The sequence below is a fragment of the Miniopterus schreibersii genome, assembly GCF_964146895.1.
Source record: "Miniopterus schreibersii genome assembly, chromosome: 1".
NCBI lineage: Eukaryota > Metazoa > Chordata > Mammalia > Chiroptera > Miniopteridae > Miniopterus > Miniopterus schreibersii.
This window is the reverse complement of record NC_138101.1, coordinates 44969779-44993267: the sequence shown is the minus strand read 5'-3', so window position 1 is coordinate 44993267 and position 23489 is coordinate 44969779. Positions and strand designations below refer to the sequence as shown.

Sequence of the window (23489 nt, the reverse complement as noted above, 5' to 3'; positions counted from 1 at the left end):
ATTCTTCAAGAGCCTTGGGAAGCTGCCATCCATTGAGAGAGGAGCGCAGGGCTGAGAATCTTAATCATCACTGCTGTGAGCAATCTGCGAACGCTCCTCACACCCACGTGTTCATTCTTTGACCATTTCTTTTGTATTATTTATATCTGTTTATTACTAAAGTGATAGCAAAGATTTGGTAAAACATTAATTAAATAAAACTTTTATTTAATGTAGTGAGAAGGCCGGATTTGAGGTGAGGCTAGAAGGTAGAGGATGGACCTTGTACAAAGAGTTGGGCTTTAGTAGGTGGTGGGGAGTCAGCAGAGGATTAAAGGGGACACTTTCTTTATCTATAAGTTGGAACAAAGTACATGCATAATCTGATATAAGACCAAAAATTTATGGCCCTGACTGGGTAGCTCAGTTGGTTAGAGCATCATCTCGATATTCCAAGGTTTGATTCCCAGTCAGGGTACATATAAGAATCAACCAATGGGTGCATAAATGAATGGAACAACAAATCGACGTTTCTCTCTCTCTCTCTCAAATAAATAATAAAAAGACCAAAAGTTTATAATTAAAGAAATCTTTTTGGCCCTGGCCAGTGTTGCTCAGTGGTTAGAGCATTGGCCCATGCACCAAAGGATTGTGGATTTGATTCCTGGTCAAGAGCACGAACCTGGGTTGCAGGTTTGATCTGAAGCTCTGGTGGGGGCAGGTGCAGGAGGCAACCAATCAATGCGCCTCTCTCACATTGATGTTTCTCTCTCTCTCCTTCTCTCTCCCTTCCACTCTCTCTTAAAAAAAAAAAAATCAATGGGAAAAATATCCTCAGGTAGGATTAACAGCAACAACGGAAAGAAATCTTTTTGAAAATAATTCTCAGGACAACCTGCCACTTCTTAAATATAGAGCTAGAATAACATTTTCATGCAAATACAGATCTTACCTTCATGATCTATGATGCTGGGATAATGATATTTACGAGGTTCTTGGCTCCCCACTATTCTTTCCATGGTAGCGGTTTTAATTTTGTTTTCCCTATTTTTTCCTTTTACAAATGGGATACTTTACTGTATTTACCCAATTCTTATTTTACCTCTGTGTTGGGTGTGGGAAGGAATATTGTTATTTATTTTATGGGACACTAGACCATAAGGAGTGGCATCTGGACCTAATAATCAGAGATACTGAAATTTTCCCTGCTCGTGGCAATTAGAATGAAAATTCCTTTATTACACTAAAATTTCAGTTGGCCACATTTCCCAGCTTCCCTTGCAGGCAGAAGTGCTATATGATTCAGTTCTAGCAAACAGGATGTGAGTGAAAGTGATATATGCCCTGCCTGGTCTTACCCTTAGGACAAGGGTGAGTGCCTCCTGGTTTATTTTTTGGTCAGAAGGTGATCTGAGCTACATTTGTTTCCTTCTCTATTTGCCAGAGTGTTGTTTCCATCTCTCCTCCTTTTAAAATAGAAATTAGATGACTGGACAAGAAGATGTGACACACATATGCAACAGAATGCTGCTCAGCCATAAGAAGGGATGACACACTGCCATTTGTGACAACATGGATGGACCTTGAGAATACTATGCTAAGTGAAATAAGTCAGTCAGAAAAAGCTAAGAACCATGTGATTTCACTCATATGTGGGAAATAAAACTGAAACTCACGGACACAAACAATGGTATGGTGGTTCCCAGGGGGAAGGGGGGTGGGAGGGTGGTGAAGGGTAAAGGGGGCCTAATATACGGTGACAGAAGATGATCTGACTTCAGGTGATGGGCACACAATGCAATATACAGATCATGAATCATAAAGATTCACTTGAAACCCACATGATCTTATTAATCAATGTCACCCCAATCAATTCAGTTTAAGAATCCAGTCTTTGAGGAAAGGCCCTATTTACTAAGCTCCTAAGGAATCCGCACACCCGCCGGGCCCCCGGCGGTCACCTGTTGTAAGAGCTCGTGGCTCTCCAGAGCTGGTGCGGGGAATCGAAGGTCTGGGCGCTCCACAGCAGCTGCAGGCCGAACTCCATGCCGCCCAGGTGGTCGGGGGTCATGATGAAAGACTTCACCTCCGGCAGGGTGTGGTGCTCCATCACAAACTGCCCTATTTAAAGCGAAACGCACTCACTTACTGTGGGCTCTATCGTACTTGTGGTGATGCCCCACTCCTCGTAGAACTGAATTCATATTCTTCAAACAGCTAAGGTTATACCCCCTGGTCCTCAGAACATAATCCACACTGGTCGGGCCAGCGCGGCACCTCACCTCAGTCCCCCTCCTCCTTGTGATGGGCTTTATGGTGGCAGAGATTTACTAACGATACGAATGTCCCTGTGGAAAGGGAGCTAACGAGAATATTCTGAATAATAGGGGTCCTTATGTGATGATCAACATGGAATAAACTTAGCATCGAATTCCAACCAACATGTTTCTTAGATGTAGAAAGGTCTCAGTAGTTTATAAATAGAAATACTGAATTTGGATTAAAAAAATCTCATTTAGCCCCACTCAAGTCCTTGATGGAGAGAGACACTTGTAAACATGATTAAAAAGGTAAATGTTGCTCAGCAAATCACCTCTGTCCTTTAAAACGGCAGTCACATAGTGTCATGAATAAAGTAGGGACACGATTCTAGATTAAAAGAGACTAAATTGATATAACAACCAAAATGTAGCATGAATCTTGATTGGATTCTTCCTTTTATATCAACAGATATAAAATAAATATAAACTAATATAAAAACAAGTAGAAAAGACGCTTGGGGTACAATGGAGAAAATGTGAATAGGAAATTGATAGCATGGGGTCAGAGTCCAATATCTTGGATGCGGTAATGCTATTGTGACGTGTAGGAGATGTCCCTGTTCTCAGATGATGGCTACTGAGGTTCTCAGGGTCACCTGACACACAGCCTGCAGTTTGTTTTCAAATGGTGTGACAAAACACGGGTGTGCATGTGTGTATGTGCACACACACATAGCAAAACGCTAACAGATGTTGACTCTGCTTTTAATTGTTCTGGTCTTTGAACTCTGTCCTACGTTCCAAACGCTTCTTAATAAGAAGCTGAGGAGAGCCTGGCTCACGGAGGGCGTCATCCGTGCATGGGGAGGCTGCTGGTCCCATTCCCGGGCAGGGCACACGCCTGGGTGGCAGGCTCACCCCTGGTTGGGGGTGTGCAGGAGGCAGCAGATCCAAGTTTCTCTCTTACAGTGATGCTTCTCTCTCTTAAAATCAATTAAAAAAATCTTAAAAAAAATACTAAAAGTCCTGGCTGGTTTTGCTCCGTTGTTAGAGCATCGGCTCTCAGACTGAAGGGTCCTGGGTTCGGTTCCAGTTGCAGGCTCCATCCCCAGCCCCAGTTGGGGGCCATGCGGGAGGAAACCAATGGATGCGTCTCTCTCACATCCATGTTTCTCTCTCTCTCCCTTCCACTTTCTCTAAAAAGCAATGGAAAAAGTATCCTTGGGTGAGGATTTAAAAGAAAAATTAAAAACAAACAAACAACTAAGACAAGCTGAGGAGAACAACAGCCCTGCCATTACCTCTGAACTTGGCATGGGTCTTGAATTCAATGACGAGGCGGCCATCCTCTCGAATATAGATTCTTAATATTTGAAGCCTCGCGGAGAGCACACTGTCTGTCTGGATTCCTGGGCAGAAAACCATGCACAAAACATGCAAGTTAGGGCGTGGAGAAGGCCTCCCAAACAGCAGCTGTCATGGAAGCTATCCCAGTGACGCCTCTAAGCAGACATACATGTATTTGAATGTAGCGTAAGAAAACATTTATATATTCATGTGAGCACAGGGTCTAGTTAGAGGCATTTGCCAATTAAAATTGTAGGACAGTTCATTCTATTTGTTCCTTCCCCAGCTGTACTCTCCATGACATAGCTCTTTATACCCATAAGTGCCACCGGCCCAGATGCAGGGCCCCAGCCCAGAGCTCAGAAGAAAGTGATTCTTGAAACTTCTTCGGTCAGCTTTCCTCCAGGATGTGGTTACAACACATCTGCTTCAGAGTATATTTTCTGTTCCCCACTGGGACACCTTTTAGGATGGAACAGAACCCTAACCAAAGCCTTGGCGCCTGCGTTCAGCATTCAAGCCAATGGGGAATTAAGGATCACCTTGGCAGGCAGCTACAGTGGCACGACAGGGGTAAACTGTAGCTTCAGTAAAGGCAGTTGCGATCATGATACCAATGGGTTCAGTTTGACCAAATATTAAAGGGTAACCAAAGGAAGGGGAGAAAAAGTTAAAAAACAAAACATTAACAAAAAACCCCAAGGCTTAAGGACTTATCTGACCCAAAGTATGAAAACTTCCTGAAGTTATTTTCCTATGAGAAGTATAAAGCAAATAAATGATTTGAGCTTAAATCATTTAACAGAAGAAAGGACTATCCTTTCCATGACTAGAAATGTGGCCTATCTAAAGAAAACTCCTGCAGCCTTTCAGTATCTCTGCCTCTGATCAAGTAAATCACCTCTAGGGAGGGCGAGAGGCAGGATGAGAGCAGCAGAAGGGAAATGAACTGGGGGTAATATTTCAAGTACAGGACACTGACAATGGGAAAAAGGCAAAAAATAACTGAGAGCCACTGGAGTGAGTGGAGGAGGGAATCATTCAGTTTTAAGGAGCATTCATGTGGTAGCAGGGGGAGAAGGTGGGTTGGGGAGACCTTTCTCTCTAAAATCAATAAAAACATGTTTTTAAAAAAATTATTTAAAAAAATTCAGCATTGAAATCCTTAAATAATAGTAAGGTTAAAGTCCTTTTTAAAAATACTTTTAAGAGTGCAACAGAAGAGCAAGCTCCAAGCCAAGTGAATAAAGTGAGCTAAGTTGATATATTTTTCTATTTCCATGTATCTAATTTGAAAACACTTTTTGCTTCTTAAACATGAATCACACCTTTTTTTAGCTAAAAGAAAATGTACACGATTATGTTCCAAGAGAACACACTTTCCTTGGGACCCCTAGTGGGCAGTACAGGCCCACCTGTTACTTGCCCGCCTCTACTCTGGGCCCCTGGCTATCTGGCTGAGCTCCTCGCTGGAGGCCTCCCCGAGTCGTGTACGGACCTCGCCTTGTTCAGGAACCACAGTTCTGTGCACTTCCCAGGCCCCAGGCAGCCCTCCTTTGACTGTACACAGAACAACGGGATAAAGAATGCAGCTCCCGTTAAAAGTCACTACTTCAGCTTTTTTTCTTTTAATCTTGCTGGACAATGAGGTGGCAACAGTTAAGAGGTCAGGGGGTGTACCTGTTCTCCAGAGAACAGTGTCATAGAAGAAGGAAAACTCCATCTCTGTGTGGTGCTCCAAGGAGGCCCAGCCCCTGGGGGCTGTCACGTAGATGTAGGACACGTAGAGAGGCACGTGCACTGTCAGGAACGACTGGGCAGAGTCTCTCACCTGCCAAGCAAACGGTGTGCACACAGGGAGGATTATTTCTTCCCCGGGGTGAAAAGGCCGGCAATCAACACATCTCAGTTTAATCTTCACTCACCACGATTGTGGCAGGTACCAGGTTAGGAGCTGGGCTCTCCTCAGTGAAAAGACCCAAGTTACTGCCCTTATGGAACCTACAGTCTAGTAAGGAAGATATGTCAATTTAAAAAAATAAAGTAAATAAAGGGATGGGAAGTGGCCAGGGTGTTTCTTAGGTAGGGAGATCTGGGAAGGCTTTTCTGAGGAGGTGACACTTGAACAAAAACTTTCAAAGAGTGAGAAGGAGCTTTGTCTCCACTGTTTAGCTGCTGAAAGCCTTGGCTGAGACTTTAGATTTCACAATTATCCCTAAAGGCCTGACCAGGCAGACCTGGGATGTACTGTCAGTACACAGACCCTCACTGACTGTACTTTGCAGCGAAAGTAGGAAAGCCTGAATTAACCCCAGCCAGGGAGATGCCCAAGTCTGGACCCTCGGGATGAATGTGTGGCTGACTTGGATGTTTAGTGAGTACTCGCAGCTCCTGCTCCAGGAACACAGGTTGTGAGATCTGGATATCATTTCTAGGAAACTTAGCGACAGCTCAGAGCTGCATATGCTTAGATAATTTCCCACCTCATACAATGTTGTGTTGCAGTAGCTTTGAAAAGGCAGAATGCCATACTTCTGAAAGAACACTTCTTCTAAGGGGGTTCCTGTTATGCTATTAGGTGGCTCAGTAACTTTTATTTTACTATGCAATGAACGAAACCCGGGTGGAAAAATAACATGAGCAGGAGGCTTCATGGGGAAGCTAACTATACATATGTGTATGAGTGGGGGAGCTGGTTTATTATATTTTAAAATGTTTTATATTTTTCTTCATAAATATATCTTTCTTTTATAACAAAAATCTTAGTGTCAAACAATTTTACTTTTTCATTAGCCAAATACACTATGGAACTTATATATTTTTTTGTTCAAAAATACAAATGTAAAGTGTTTCCATGGGTAAATAAGGGAAAGAGCCAAATGCTTTATTAATATTTAGGTAACCAAAATTTTATTTTTCTAAAGTATTTTTTCATATTCAGTGTTGTCAGGGATTTAAAATTTGATTCCATTTTTTTCAAAAGACTATTAATTCCACATTCATTTAAAAATATCTTTTGAAATGCCTTATTCTGTTTTCTTTAGAAAATCCCCAGATTTTATCTGGGTTTTACCCATGTGCTGTCCCCTTAATATACAGGTTTTGCTAAATACACTTGCCCTACGCTCACAATTGCAGATATCAGAATCCATATAACTTCTCCAGGTGACTGGCAAAATTAATTTTCCCTCCTCTGTTTCTGTTTCTTCTCTTTTAATCTTCATATAACTTAATAATTAAAAAGAAAAACATCCCTGACAAATATTACTGCAGGCCTATTTTGTGCCAGACACTGTGTTAGATGCCTTCCCATGTCGAGATTATTAGTGACTATTTCAGATGAGGTTCAGAGACGTTATGACTCATCCAAGTCTGCTGATATTTGATAAAGATACGAAGTAGGGCTTGGTTCCAAGTTCTATAGTCTTTCTACCATATATCAGCTGTTTCAACTCTTTTAAAGAAATAGACAATGGCCTGGCTGGAGTGGCTCAGTTGGCTGAGTGTCATCCCATGCACTGAAAGGTTGGTGGTTCGATTCCCAGTCAGGGCACATACCTGAATTTCGGGTCTGATCCCCAGTCTGGGAGCTACAGAAGGCAACTGATAAGTGCCTGTCTGTCCATCTGTCTCTCTCTCTCCCCCTTCTTCTCTCTAAGCATGGCCTCAGGCAAGGATTAAAAAAAGAAAGAAAAGAAACAGGCAACAATGAAGTATTCCTGTGTATATAGTCTTTCTGTGTTGGTATAAGAAGTAGGACATATGTGATAAGATCCTTGTCTTTGAGATTTTCAAGCATAGTCTGATCAAAAATAGCCAAAAATATAACCAAAGTGACATCATGAAGAAGAGAAAATACTAGCTTTTGAGGGGCCAGGGAAGGAACCAATCACTCGGTTTTGCATTTTCAAAATTGAACGTAGCATATAAAATTGAAAGAAAACCTAAGAATGCCTCAAAATTCTACTCAGTAGAGGGCAGTAGTGTATACAAGATGAGAGTTAACCAAAATGAGAGGCATGGCAAAGAAAACAAATTTGATTCAAAGGCACGTTCCCTAAACGATTACTCTAAGTCCCTCTGCAAGTTCCCTCTTTCAGTGTGGCTAAACCTGATTTGAAATGAAGACCAAACGTGTAATTTTTAGTTCTTTAAGGTAATTGCTTAAAATTGGGTAGAACGTACTTTAGAATTATTTTCCTATGAGGACGCATTAGCCTAGTCCCTTTGATATAACTGCCTTAGAACTGTAGCTTCTTGCTAGAAAAATTTTCTTTTGTCACTGATGTTTAATGACCATTAAAAAGGGTCTACTTTTGCAAGGGTTGCCAGTTTAGAATAGATATGAAATCAAGGTGTTTTAAACAATTATCTCTCCATAAGTCTTAGGACAACATGTTCCACTTACCTGTCATTTTAACTCATTCCCCCAGGTAGGGAAGAAAACACATCTACTTAGTAATAACTCTACCATAAAATATAAATCGTTCTGGCTTTCCAAAATATACCCAGAGGAAAAAACATATATACTCAGAAAAGTAAATATTAGATTTTTATATAAATGACTGTGTCAGACAGTACATTTTTTCCACATTAATTGGAACATTTTCCATATTACTTTTCCACCTAGTTGATTTCAAGGACTCTGGGAGGCTCTCTAGCTGCGCTGCTGCTGAGGTCTCACCTGAGGGCCTCATAAAGAAGACTCCCCGAGTGGGTTGGGCAGTTCTGGGGGCCACTGGATGCAACATGTTAACTGAGCTGCTTCAGGAACAAACAGGTTTCACCGGGCACCCAGGTGCGCAGCCTTCAGACAAGGCCTGGAGCACCCACCTGGAAGTCGGCGGTTACAGACCCCCCGCAGACGTCGATTAACTCGGTCATGTCGTAATAGGCATCAAAGGTCCAGACGCAGCTCTTCAGGTTGAGGTGTTTGTAGAGCTGGATGGTCTTGGGCTCCCTGACACTGGCGTCAAACTGGAAGGGGCGGTCGTAGCCAGGCCCCATGGCTGTGCTGTCATAGACCTTGTCATCCAGGAACCCTGCATCTGTAGGGGAGGGAAGGACAAGAAACAGTAACTCAGGGTGCAGACCTGCCTCTCACTGGCCGTCCAGAAGCTGGGTGGGGAGAACCTGACCTTGAGGGAGCTTTCCCTCCACTTGACACTCTGTTAACAGAGCCCCCGGGGCTCCCAGCACACGCGGGGAGAAGGCAGTGGAGTTGGCTAACTGCCTGCTGCCACCTGTGGGAGCGACTGGGTTCACAGACTCCCCTACGGGTCTGCAGGAACCCGGGAAGAAAAGGTGAACAAATGATTCCATAACTGAAGACAGCTCGGTGGCCCTGCTTATCTTGGAAAAGAAAACACTGAACCTTTGCCTGTCACGCCTGGCAAGTCTGGTTCTGTGCCTCACAATCAGTCCTTGAAGAAATGGGTTTACTATATAATTTGTTGATGAGTTATTATTTTTCTAAGACCGATTTTTATAAAACAGCTTTTATGTAAAGCCAACAAACATCTGACTATGCACTGCCCCCTGCCCCCCACAAAGTTCCTGAACTCTTGGGAAAAAAGTCTTAATTTTGTGTTAATGAGTAAATATCTGGTTAATGATGCTTGACTAAATCCTGACACGGGCAAAAATTATTGGATCAAATGCTGCCAAGCAACTGAACTACTTTAAATTAAGGAAGACCTTTATGCAGCAGAGAGCTAAATACAGACACAATTTTAGAACATCGGGGTTGAGGTTCCTAGAGTCCTAAAAGCAGCTATAGCATTCTGAGGGAGCGCATACATTTCTTCGACTGTCCAACAGCACCCAACCCTCCGCCACGAGGACTAGGATCTCAGTTCCACGTGCTGAATTGAATTGTTTAAGTGGAAAGAGGTGCAAACTTTCAGCCTACAAACAAGTGCGTTTCTTTCACTAGCTGCATGTGTGGACCAATTCAACTTGCAAGTGTAGCTCAGTGACTTGGGAATAATTTACACTCAACTAATTTCTACTGTATCAAGAGCGTCCCTCCCTGAAGTGATGCTTAATGAATATGAAAGAGCATACGAATGCTTTTCGATCTCCAGAAACACTGTTAAATGACTCATCAGTTGGGAAGGCAGGAGGAGCCCACGGAAGGAGCACTTGCTAGGGTAAATGGAAAGGGACAGGATTCTTAGTAAAGTGACATGTCTGCAGTGGGACAGGCTCCACCCCAGCAGTCAGCTCCTCCAGGTCTGCATCGGCCTTAGGGCTGCTCAGCCTGAGGTCAGGCCCGCTCAGCCCGAGGTCAGGCCCTAGCTGCACCCAGGGACTGACCCAGGCAGGTGGAAAGGTGGCGGGGCGGGCAGAAAGGTCTGTCCAGTCCAGTCGGCTCTCTCCCAGGCTCCCAGCGGAGCTGGTCCAGGCCTTGTCAGGCTGCACTGCAGCTCAGCTTCTCCCTCCGCCCGGTCCTGCTTCCTCCCCTTCCTTTTCACAGGCTTGATTCCTAATAAACATCTTGGCTCCCAACTCCATCTATGCTCCCGCTCCCGGATAACACATCCTATAACAAGTAACATCTGCACTTGAGCTTCCTAAAGATGCTTCGAGAATGGGGTTTTCGGGCACAGATCCAAACATGCTCACAAGAGGGGAAGGAAGGAAGGAAAATTTACCACGGTCTGCGCTTTAAAAATGTCAACGCATGTAAGCCAGTGAAAGAAAGACAAATACCAAATGATTTCACTTCTATGTGGAATCTGAAGAACAATATAAAGGAACAAACAAAGGAGAAACAGACTCATAGATACAGAGAACAGACTGGTGGTTGCCAGAGGGGAGGGAAGTTGGGGGACTGAGTGAAAAAGATGAAGGGATTGTGAAATACCAACTGGTAGGTACAAAACAGTCCCAGGGATGCAAAGTACAGCAGAGGGAATACAGTCAATGATATTGTAATAACTACGTACAGTGCCAGGTGGGTACTGGGAATATCAGGGGAAACACTTAGTAAAGTACATGATTTTCTAACCACTGTGCTGTGCCCTGAAACTAATATAAAACAATATTGAATGTAAACTGTAAGTGAAAAAAATTGTTTTTTTAATTAAAAAAAGATAAAAATGCTGGTGCATTTAACCTTCGCCTTCATTGGTATCCACTGTTTCCTCCTGTTTTAGATAAGAAAAGAATGGCTGGGGGAGGTCCAGCCACTTTTGCTCAGCTGCATGGGTAGTGGACCAAGGATGTGAACCTGTCGGTTTAATTCCAGTCCTTGTTTCTGCCTTTTCATGTCACTGCTGGGCGGCTTAGGTTTGGTGGCCTGCTGGGAAGGAAATCCACTAATCACGCAGGTCTTGGGGCTGGGAAATCACGACAAGCAGGGCTGAGCGAGGCCACCGTGCCGTGCAGGGCGGCCCTCACCTGAGACGCTTCTCAGGTCGCGGGCGGTGGCGAGGTTGGAGCAGACGTGCTGGCGCCGGTAGACGGACTCGGACAGCAGGAAGTGCAGGTTGTGCAGGGGCAGGGTGGAGATGAGGGGCAGCATCCCGTCCTGGTGCGGGATCTGCACCGAGATGTGGATCCTGGGGAGGCAGGGACACACGTTTAGGCGCGCTGTCAACGGCTCACACGGCGCATTTCTTTCTCAAAACCCGCTTTGCCTTCACCAGCGAGTTTCCCAGTGTTTTGTCCCCCAAAGCTTTCCATGCGGTAAGGTCTCCCGCTGACCATGGGGCTCTGCTGCGCACGGAGGGTTGTTTTTCCCCCGGGAGGTCCTTCAGACTCAGCCCTGCTAGCAGTCAAGATCATAGAGTTTTTTGTTCAATACAAGAAAAGGTAACATCCCGACCCCAAATTACTTTAAAGTTTTCTTTTGCTTTAAATGGAAGCTTTGTTTCCTCACGAGCCAAAGCTGAGTGACGGATGCAGGTGCTGCTCCCCTTCCGTCAGTGAGTGTGTGTAGGCTGGGCAGGGTCGACACTCGTATTTCTTAAAAAATATGTATTAAAAATGTATTTTTAAAATAAAAAGACATCACTGAGCTCTTAAATGCTAAGGCCAATATCCCTATGGAGGAAAGTATCTTAGAAGCGGTAATATCCCACTGCTCACTGTGCCCCGAGGCTGAAAGACCCCCCCCCCCCCGGCCTCAGTCTGCGCATCCCCCCATCTACATTCCTCAGCATCTGAGTGCCTTTGTGCCAGACACTCTGTACCTTATTGACACTGGCTGCTACTTCTTGTATGTTTTCAGACTGTTTATCTTGCCTCCCCACTCTGAGGACCAGAACCATTTCCTTCCCTTCTTTTGTTTCTCTAGAGTATGTAGTTTGCAATTCTAAATAAAATATAAGCTTAATAAATATTGGTTGAGACTACACTACAGTGGACTTGTAGTTAGAGGCTACATTTTTTCATTGTACAAGTTTAAATTTCCAGAATGTTTATTGAGGTGCGTTTTGAATTTCTGCAGCTTATCTCTCAGAGCAAAGACCCATATTAATATGAGGAATTAGAATTTAGGAATATAAACAGAATGGCTGTTGGTCAGTAGTGCCCTGGGTACTTCTGTTATTGCTTTTTAACAAAGATAAATTTTACTCTGTTGGAACAAAAGAAGAATCTGCATATTCTTAGCCACATATTCAAATCTGTTTTTTCCCCATGCAAATGAACCCCTTTCCCTGAACTCAGTTGCTCATAAAGGCACACATATAAATACTATGAGGTTTAATGAATATGTGCAACATACATGACTTCTTTCTTTCCTATACAAAAATGAAAGTATTCATCTTCCACCAAAATCATGGTGGCACAGGAAAATATAAAAGCATAGCTGTCCTCAGAGGTGCCAAGAAGCAAATGTCCTAGGCACAGGGGATACAAATAATCATGGTCCCTGCCCTCACCATCTGTTATGAGGACAGAGAACTGACGATGATAATGCTCTGAAAGAGGCATGTGGGTGCCAGAAAAGCTGGAAGGAGGGGCTTCCAAATTAACTTGAAGGTGGCGATGAAAAAGTTCCTAGAAGAGATGCCATGAGCTAGGTATAGCAGGACAACTGGACCTAACTACACTGAGTGGAAGGGGGCGGGAGATCTGGAGTCAGGAGTAGCGACATAGCTGGAATGCCACCGGAGTTTGAGGCCCTGGGAAGTCACGGTGATTGTCCGTGGGTGGACTGGCAGCTGAGCATGACAAGGTGAGGGATATGAGGCTAGGACAGGCAAGGCGCCGGATCTTAGGGGGCCTTTGAAGCATGCATAACCACCACACCTATTTTGCTGAAGTATCGCTCTTAGACCTGCCCTGCCTAGAACGCACACCCAGCACAGTCGAGACTCACGCTACCCTTCACTGCCGGAGGGACAGAGCAGCCTGACCTGTTCGGATGCTCCTTCTGTTTGACATCCAAGTATTTCAGCGTTGCGATGAAGGACTGAGCCTGGAAGCCTCTCGCGGTCCCAGCCACCACGGGGGTGTGGCAGATAGCACTGTCTGTTCCGATAGTGACGATGTTGCTCCTTAAGGGGGTCCCCACGTGACCCACTTTGTCTACAGCCTTTGCCACGCAACGCACATGGAACCTCCGGCTGAAGTAAATGCTATCCAGGACCTATGGGGAAGAATGAAACACCTCAGACGTGTGTACACTACTTACCCAGCTCCTTAAAATCGATCTTCTGGATGATATGACACAACCAGTTCCTGGTACAAGATGCTCTGTGAAGACAATCCACCACCCATCATCCATCCATCTACCCACCACGTAAGTACTGAGTCTACCAGGAGCCAGGCACTATGCACAGAGCGGTGAGTCCTCACAGCCTAAGTCAGTAAGGCAGACACTGAGCAAGTAGACATGTGGGAAGCAAGGGCCCAGACGGCACAGTGCTGTTCTCTTTATATGTTAAGTTCAGCATAAGGACCGCTCAATTGGTTTTCAGCCCTTCTAAGCAAGAGCCATTGGCACCCCAAGTCAATTTTGTTTATGTCGTGGTGTCAGGATGCAGGAGAACGACGCTTCCTTCCCAGGCATTCTTAGTTTTCTTTGTCTCCTACTGCTTTTCCTCCTCCAGCCCCCTCCTGATGACCATACACATTGCAAGGGTTACAATAACATGCAGCCTTGATGCTGAGAACTTGGCTTCTGACACCTACTGGCCTTTGAAGGGCTTTCTACAGACTCTTTCATGCTCCCAGACATGCAGAAGCCATAAGAGTGCTTAACTTGATCTATGCAGAGGCAAGGTAGGTGACCAGGACTCTTAGGTTATGTGTGCAGACACACAGAGAAGCAAATAACAGGGGGAACTAATTAGTAGTCCTGTGTGCCATAGACCTCCCACAAAGCAAACATACAAACTTATAAATTCTACCCATGAAAACAATTTTCATTGAAGTCTATTAAAAATTAAAGAAGATTTTTCCATTAAAAATTTTAATGAGCTGACAACACCTTATTTGTTTATTTATACATGGACTTAGTTCAGAAGGGATTTGAGGCAGCTTACACAAATGCATAAAATACAGTAATATTAAATAAATAATTGAAGAAATAAAGATAGAGCAAAGGAAAGTAAAAGTATTAGTCACCACTTCATTGCAAGAAGGAAAACTGAAATATAAAGTAAAATTGTGAACTTGGTACCTGTGAAAAATGTGTATTTGGCTCAAATCAGACCAAGCTCCCTTCATGGTTTTGTTGAATGAAGAATTAGGTACTTATGAATCAGTACACTGTGAAGTCTTACCATTTCAGGATTTTAATAAGATAGAAGATATTCTAAATGTGAGCTAGGTTATGTTGCAAAAGACTTAACCTTCTAGCCTTTCTGAATAAGCTGTGCCAAAGCCATGGGCATGAGTGACCTCCCTTTATCCAAAGCCTCCCATCTATGTCCAATAGCTCCCCCCACTATTATCCCATTGAAGCGATGCACTTACTGAAGTCAGAACAAACTGTGGGTTGAATAGAAAAAAATTGAGAGAAATTCATCTCTCCAATTTCCAATATTATGAAGTGCACTAATTTCAGTCAAAAATCACTGAGTGCTTACTCTGTGCGAGACACTGGGCTGAGCCTGCATCTCCATTGCTTCCAGCTCTCTCTGAAGGGAATGAACTGCCCTGGTGCGCTGGGCAGTCTCTGTGGTGCACTTTTCCTAAGCTTGGGACAACCATCCCTCTTGGCTGCTCTCTGGTGGTGGCCGAGGTGTTGATCTGGTGTCCTAACTCTTTGAAGACAGCAACCACACTGTGCACTCCCTTTCATGCTCTCTGACAAGACTGTAAAACACTGATCACTCAATACGAATTTTATTTTTTTGTCTAATAACTGGTCCCTACTATGTGCCATCAATGTGCTGGTCACTTTGGGATATACAAACGTGGTATATGTCCTTGGTCCATGTCCTTAAGGTGTTTTTAGCCTACTACTTATTGAACAATTAAAGAGATGTGAACAAAAAGTAATCATTAATTGTACCTGCCTGGAACCTTTGACTTACTAATGCCATTTATAGGTCACTTTTATATCTGATTTGTCAACCACCTTGTCAAGTGGCTAATTGGAAGAGGTATGATTTAGCAGATCAGGAAACTGAGACTCAGAGAGGTTAAGCCACCTCTTAACATCACATAATTAAAATCAGACAGAATTAAGATTTGTAAACAGGCTGTCTAAATACTAGCTCAGCTCTTTCTACAACACCATATTACCTTCCTTAAATATAAAAATAAAAAGACTGTGTGTGTACTGTGTGTAACTGTTCATTTGTTGATTTTATTCCAAATGCCACACATGGGTCTTAGGGACTTTGACAGAGTCAGAGTAACAAAGAGAGATACCAGTTCTCTCCCAATGCAGCCAGGCCCAGACCCCAGACCTACCATGTGGTTGACACTGGTAAACGGTGTGTTGTCGGTGATGGTCTCAAAGGGAGACCGGGCCCCGTTGCCATCGGTGGGGGTTGCCACCTCCCAGCTGAACTGCACAGATGTCTGGTTGATGCCGGCCTCGCTGCAGCGCTCCCTTGTGATGACATACTTGGGAAAATGAGGGTCGCAGGGGGTGACACAGATCAGCGGGTAGCCTGGAGAGGGAGATTTCTTGACTCCTTCCTTGGTAATTTCTTCCACATGGTCATAGTCCGCAAGTGTGACAACCTGCAAAGGAGCAACAAAGAAGCTTCGGCCTGGGTTGGCTACTGGGAAGGTTGGAGAACTAAGGCTCTGCAGGACCCACAAGATCCCTTAACTTCCAGGGATTCTCGAAAATATAATAGGAGTTTACAGTGCTTTACAGAGCATCCCCAGAAGATACTGCAGACCTTAGGCAGCGGAGAAGATCCTCCTGCTACCCAGCTAAAAGCTTTATTATCTTACTAACATTAGTCCTGAGGCAGAGCTCTATCACTCATGTGGAAAATACTTTTATTTTCCTGCACACTGTAAATGAAGCTATATCATGAATGGCAGTTACTAGTTTAAAGTTGCATTAAATTGTTAATGGCATGCAGTAGCACACGGCAGAATAGGAGTGGATAGAGGTAGTGTATTGCTTCCATGGTCAGTCAAGAGACACATTTGGGAATGGTCCTTCTAGTCTGAGCCTAGTCAGGGGAGGTTAGGACACTTGCTCTGCCTGCTTCATTACTATGGCTTACACCCCCTGTGGCAACCTCCAGGCATTTCCCTCCTCATTATAAAGTCAGTGCATTCATTCCATACATCCCCCAGTTGGGAATCACGGTGCCGCATTTCTACAGATACTTAATTCTATGTGTGTGGCCAGTACGGCTTCTACCCACTAGATGCTAATAGCACCCAGTGTAACAGTTATAACAACTAAAAATGTCACCAGAGATTGCCAAATGCCCCATGGAGGTGGCGGCAGAGGGAGAGGGTGGGGCCACTGCAGGGGAGGGGACAGGATTGCTCCCGGTTGAGAACCACTGTGTTAGAGGAATGAAAAAACGTATAGCACTGGGAGTCCTGCTTACTTCAAGCTCTCGCCTACTGGTCACTGCGACATAAAAGCAATCCTTCCCGTCAAGCAACTCACAATGGGTGGTGCTGGCAGTACGAGGCTCCCTGCCGCCTCCTGGTCCAGGATTGTCACTGTGGCAGTGGTCACTTCACCGAGAACGGCTTCCACTGGGTCGTCTGGGCCAAGCACCACGGAGAAAGATTCATGCCATTCCCGGTCTTCATTGGACAGGATCTCGACTTTAAAGAAGATATGATCCACACCTTCGCCAAAGACAGAACACAGGACAGAAGAGGTCCTGGTCAGGTGACTGACCTAAGACAAGGCTTCGTGTTTAAATATGCCCTTTCCTTTTAGGGGTTTTCTACAAATGCAATGGCTGCTGATCACGTTGGCCCCATCTCAAATGGGGAATCTGCTTTACAGACCCAATCCCACCTGCGGCAGAGGCTCAGTATTGCAGATTTACTATTCAGCACCGCATGAGGGTTAATGGCCCCTGTCTGACACTAGCTGGCAGTGATAAAAATCTATGATCCAAAATACACTTCACCCTGGTTATGAGGTTTTTTGTTTTTTTTCTTAATTTTTCTTTCCCCTTTACACTTAGGCATAAGCACCTGTGTGGCTGCGGGTGCTCGCAGACGCCTTTCAGAGGTGTCTCCTGAGAAGCAATAGCTCAAAGACTACCTGCTAGGCCAGTCTCTGCAAAGTTGAGAATGTGGTTTGTTGGCCTTAAAGGGGGAGAGTTAGAATCTTAGAAACACCCTTCCTTTGCCTAAAATGATTCTCTGCAGGTGCAAATATCCCTGGCTGTAAAGTTCCCTTCTTCGTCTCCTGGGCTTGATTACTTCTAAGACCCATATTTCCCCTAGATCCTTATATAGAAAATGAAAAAGTAAAGACACTCAGAAGAGATGTCCTTGTGCAGGCGTGGAGGGAGGGCACCCACATCCCAGCAAACACCAACCAGACAGACAAAGGACGGAGCCCAAAGCCCCAAAGCTCCAGGGGCCTGAGAGAGACATACAGAGACCCCCAAACTCTCTTCTGAGGGAGTTATTTTCTCCCTCCACTTGCCAAGACATCTCTGAAAATAACTTCTAACACTGTTGCCCACTTCTGGTTACATTACAAATGATGCCATCATCTACATTAGCCTTTTCACCTTACAATGTTCTAGAAATTTCTGTGGAAATAAAACCTAGCATATAATTCAACTCCTTCCCTGTCTCACTCCTCTCATCAAATTAATACATCAGACAGTTCACTAGCTGGTTGTGACTTCAATCCCATCTTTCTCTCTTCCCTGACTTGTCTCCATAGCTCTCTCTAGGATAAACCTGTTTTGGAAATTCCATAATAGGGTGTCCCATTTCCTAGTAGATGTTCAACCACTTGAGCACAGAAAGTGTACCTTCTGGATTTTAGTAAGCCAGGCCCAAAGGGCCTAGCACAGTGGTTTGTACCAATGTTTGTTGAATTGTGGCAGTCACGTACACTTTTTATTTTTTTTTAATTTTAAAATATTTTTAAAATACGTTTTTATTGATTTCAGAGAAAGAGAGAAATATCAATGATGAGAGTCATTGATCGGCTGACTCCTGCACTCCCCCTAGTGGGGATCAAGCCTGCATCTGGGGCATGTGCCCTGACTGGGAATCGAACCGTGATCTCCTGATTCATAGGTCAACGCTCAACCACTGAGCCATGCTGGCTGGGCAGTCACATACACTTTTTAAAAACTAAGTGCTTTTATTACTTAGCCAAATCACAGGCCAACAACAACAAAAATCCTTTTAAATGAAGCAAAATGCCAAGGATGTTCCAAAGTCACTGGTCTATTTTTTTTTCCCCGTACAATTTTTACTAATTAAAAATTTTAGACTCCTGCAATCTCAAATGTGTGTTTAAAAAATACTTTATGCTACTGGAATGACTATTTTCCTCTTTCATTTTCCAGCTCATTCCTATCTTCAAATACGAGGTATGTGGTTATCTAGGAAGGAAACCCCCAGGGGCCTGCATTCAGTTACCGGGACTGAACTTCAGGACGCGGCTCTTCGGGTAATAGTCCACACCCGACTGGGCCGACCCATCCCGGGTGCTGCAGCGGACCCTGGACGTCCTGTTCTGATCCCCTTTGCGGATCACCTTGATGTTCAGAATGGCGGTGGCATCTGGCCCCGAGGGTTCCCGGACCTGGTACGCAGCTTCTTCAAACTCAATGGTGGGGGCTGAGGAAACATGATGGGTTAAGGAATCAGAGCAAGTTAGACAAGCACAGACGATTCTGACCCCAATGGAAACACTTGCTAATGACAAGAGGGAGTTTTTCAGTTAACGACACAAAGACAAAATGGCTTACAGTTGTGAAAATCAATCAGTATTTATCCCTAAGCAATGCTTGGGGAAAAGGAATTTATTTGTGGTTTTGTAGAAGTTGTTTCTCATACATATCTTATTAAGAACAACAGAGTGAGAGAAATATGTTTAAGGACTTCGGAAGGCATGATGCCCACTTCCATCGAGGAGTGCCAACTCACAGAATGTTTTAAAATGTGCACAATTAATCAAGGGACTGAGTCCAGTAAGCAACTGATAGAATTCTATCAACTGATTCCATGAATCAACTCCTTTTCACTGATGATACATGAATTTCTAAGGTTAATAACTTACCTCATTTATATACGACTTAAATTTACCAAGTGCATCTCTCATCTCTGGTCCTGTGAACCCTCCCGCCTGGTGCTCTTACTTTCCCCCGCCCTCAGCTTTTCCTAACTTCTCGCAGGTTGTTTAGTTATGAGTGGGTAGTCCTCGTGACTGGCTACAACAATAATTCAGGAACAGAAGTCTTCCAAACCCAATCTGGTTTAAGTTATTCTTGCTAGGGTATGGTTAATAATAACATGACAATTTTTAAAAAATATTCATACTGTGCCTTTTCTCCCCATTACATTCTTATGAATAAGGACAAAGTGGTAGTGGCAGAGAGAGATAAACATCAGAGCAATTACACATTTTATACCATTTTTAATATACAAAATTTTGCAGAAATTTCCAGAGTCTCTATGTTCATTTCTCCCTCAGAAAGTCAATTCTTTCTAATCATAGAAGATAAGCCTCATTTGAGGCTGCCTAGTTTTTAAAACGAATGTTCTTTGAAACTTAGGCGTGTCTCTGAGCTTCCACCATTGGGTTCTCCATGTGACCGGGAGAGGGTCACTGCAGGGGTGGAGCCTGAGCTTCCTTGGTAAAGGAGTGATTCAACCTCCAGGCTGGCTTTCCTTATCTTACCCAGTGTCCAAACTGGTCCCTAATTTTACATATGCATAGCATGATTCTTGGCATACAGTAAATATTCAGTAAAATTGCTATTGCTATTTGTCATATTATCTATTCACTCATTAAAATATCTATTTTAATAAAACAATTATGTCCTAATTTGGAACAGATTTTGTTTTCTCTGGTGCCTGGGTCACTCTTTACTATCACCTGACCAAAGAATTTAAGGTGTTTTTTTTGTTTTTGTTTTTGTTTTTTAGGTTAATAGGCCAAGTCAATGAAAGAAACGAAAACCGAGAAATCAGACTTTTCCAGGAAGGTGCAGAGTTTAAATCAGTTCATTGGATTCAGCTGATCCTGATTGTATTTCTAATCCTGCTCCTGAACTCAGTGACTTAACTAGTTTTATTCTCTGTCTGTCTTGGCGTCTCTGTCCTAGCTATTAACCATGCTCACTCCCTAGCGCTTGGCAGTGTGGTATGGAATAATGAGATTTAAAATACCCATAAAGTTATTGGAGCTTTGGAGGTGATGATCATTTGCTGCCAACATTTTAGTAAACCCTGCATGACTGTTACCAGTAGGCACTTTTGTAGACCTGCCATCTTTCAAAACACTTAGAATGACATGACCAGAGAACAGAGTGTGCCGTCGGTGCGCATGAGGGCAGCGGTTACCATCTTCGTCGTTGGATATGGTGATGGAGGCCATCTTATTCTTCCCAACCCTGGCTCCGCTCCAGTGGTTTCCGAGAGGATGGCCGAGGAAGACCCTGAACTGTTCGTCGGGCTCAAACTTGGAGTCATCATGGATAGAGACAGTACAGTTCTTCACCTACAGTCAAAGGCACAAGATCGATGAACAATGGCAGTGAGATATTGATAACTTGCTTGGTTTTCCTAGAACATGACTTCTTCTTTGCAGCATCAAAGAGTCAGCACAAATTCAAAAGAATCCAAACTGTTTCATTTATAAAATGGAAGGTTTATAGCTAAGAGTTCACGCCTATGTGGGACCTCCCTTGTATAAGAACATCCCAAACCACTTTGAATGACTGGCAGGCAATGAGTTATGGAAAAGAAGATCCAGCGAAGAACCCACTGATGAGCACGCGCAGGACGTCTGCTTGCTGTCCCACGTGTTCCCAGGCGGCCCAGTGCACCTGCACATGTCATGACAGGTAGATTTCTGATGTGGGGGTCTAACAAATGGATTAGACTTCCTGGAGAGCCGAATACCCTTCCTTTTCCACTGTAAAAACTGAATAGTCTTATAAAGAATTTAGAGAGGCTTCTTGTTAGGCTAAAGACACCTTTAAATGCTGCAGAATTCTCAAATGTGCTGCCAAATGTTGTCTCACCTGAAAACTGCTGAGTATTGATTGAGTCTCAGAACATAACCTAAATCCCTGTTTGATGCAAGGAAATTGTGTCTCTCAAGCTGATGATTCTCTATTGAGGATTGTGTCCTTGAGAAATGTAAAATAAGGTCATAACATTTTAGATAACAGAGCAGCCTTGATAGTAGCCTCTTGTGATAAGTAGGGTTATTTTTAGTTGAACCATTTAAAATCTACTATACTACCGTATTGCATAGGCTATGTGGGTATAGAGAAATTTCATTCTCATACTTCCTAATTATACTAAATAGTAGGAGAACATACCTATGAACATTATATGTGGCTTGCTAACCTGGTTTTAGATCCTTGAAGAGTGTTTCTTTTATTTTCCTACCATACCTTTACTACAGTAACAATTTCTTTATAGAAAATATAAATTTAGTAGTGACTCTTCAGAATATCTTTAAAAGCAGGCAGACTAGTGAATGACAAGTTCTAAAGATATATTGCTTAGCAAGCCAAGAAAATGAAGATTCCAAAGTGTACTGATGAATAATGATAGATAAAATGTCATGTGGGTAACATTTAGACTATTAGACTGTATTTCTTTATAATTTTATTGAATGACAAACTGTCTCTTGGATGGGTAGAGAATCCTTTTATGAACTTAAAGCAAATACAGACATGTAGACTCAAAGGTTAAGACTGCATCTGTTGTATTTGTGTGTATTTTTAAACATGTTTCAACTTTCCACCAGTAAAATTCTTATACAACATATTACTGAGATGGGGCTTTATTGAGTCATAAATGTGTAAAAGACTGAGAGTCCCAAAGAAGAAAGCTATCACTTTTTTATTGTTATTAAATATGAACAGAAGAAGAATTTGAGGTGAAGTGGGATGGATGGATACCAGGTTTTCTTATGTTAAACTTCAAAAGGTCTAATCATAAAACCAAAATTTTATGCATTGGATTATATCAAAATCAAAGACTTCTGTTCAATTAAGAACACCACAGTCAAAGGTAATAGATAAGCGACAGAAAGGGAAAGTGTGTCTCTAATATCTAAAATGTCTAACTGGTAAGGAATCAATATTTAGGATACTCAAGAAGGTATAGGAGATCAGTAAAGGAAAAGACAGCAATATGATAAAATAAGGAAAAAAGGGCAAAAATAAATTTCCATAAAAGGAAGCTCAATAAGTTAACAAGTGTATAAAACATCATTAATTAGAAAAATGCAAATTAAAACAAGATATAACTTTATGCATATTAGATTAGCGAAAAGTCAAAAGATGAGTAATGCTAAGTGTTGATAGGGACGTTGGGTTATAACAATCCTCACATACCCGCTAGTGAGATTTTGGAAAGTACTCGGACACTCTTTTTTAAATTAAGCACACGCATGCCCTATGGTACAGCGATTTGGCTGCGGGGTACGTGTGCAAAGAAACTCCCCTCACGCCTGCGAGCGGGTGTGTATGAGGATTTGCACTGCGCATTAGTAGCGGTGGCCGAGTGTGAGGAGGGGACCGGAGGCTATCCCTGTGGCTCCTCACTGCCTGTTGCTGAGAGCGGGCGGGTAGAAGCTCAGCATGAAATACTATGCGACAGTTTGCAGCAACAGATTAGATGGACACATACATGACATGGAAGAATAAAACATATTGCTGGGTAGACACAGTAAAAGTTTGAAAAAGACACAACACAATAGCTATTTTATAAAATAAAAATTATGCACACAAAAGCAGCATTTTTAAAGAACAAATACAAATGAAAAGATATTTTAAACACAACAGATTGATGAGCTCTGAGGTGGGGAAGGGAATGTGACTGAAGAAGAGGCGTAAATTAAAAAGTAAAATGAAAGAAGGGCCTTGAACTAACTAATGAGGACTTGTGCCTTGAACCAAAGGGTACAGTGGACTCAACCATCCGCAGCTGAGTTCCAAAAATGGAAAACCGTGAGTCTTATTTGCTATGTATTTTTGGCAGACACTGAGCTGCAAGCGTGGAGTCTGACGCAGCCGTGCGTAGTGCCTGGCGTCGCTCAGGAGTCCCATGCACTGTGCATTGCTATTCAAGCACGTCGCCAAGAGCCTATTCTACTGACTTGAATCTGCTCTCTGTCTGCCTATCTGGTCTTAGACTACTGGGCCTATTAGGATGTAGGCTGCCCTGGGAAAGGGGCCCAGGTATCAGGGAACTGCCTCTTCCTCCTTTAGGTTACACTGGTGGAATCTCTTCGTCTCTAATGTTGTTTCAAATTAAGAGGGGCCTCATTCATTGAATTCTGTT

The 23489-nt window shown here is 43.3% G+C and overlaps 1 protein-coding gene across 1 annotated transcript in view; it reads right to left on the bottom strand.

The window, feature by feature from the left end:
- The window catches only part of FRAS1 (Fraser extracellular matrix complex subunit 1), a 402590-nt gene that overhangs the window by 12826 nt on the left and 366275 nt on the right, over window positions 1-23489 (bottom strand). Inside the window, exons 60-69 of the mRNA XM_081139877.1 lie at window positions 20529-20685; window positions 18600-18800; window positions 16639-16826; window positions 15465-15740; window positions 12956-13188; window positions 10992-11152; window positions 8421-8635; window positions 5268-5418; window positions 3542-3649; window positions 1941-2100 (exon numbers count right to left, since the gene is read on the bottom strand). Of these exons, the coding sequence (XP_080996003.1) occupies window positions 1941-2100; window positions 3542-3649; window positions 5268-5418; window positions 8421-8635; window positions 10992-11152; window positions 12956-13188; window positions 15465-15740; window positions 16639-16826; window positions 18600-18800; window positions 20529-20685 (1850 nt within the window). The remainder of the gene's footprint in view (window positions 1-1940; window positions 2101-3541; window positions 3650-5267; window positions 5419-8420; window positions 8636-10991; window positions 11153-12955; window positions 13189-15464; window positions 15741-16638; window positions 16827-18599; window positions 18801-20528; window positions 20686-23489) is intronic.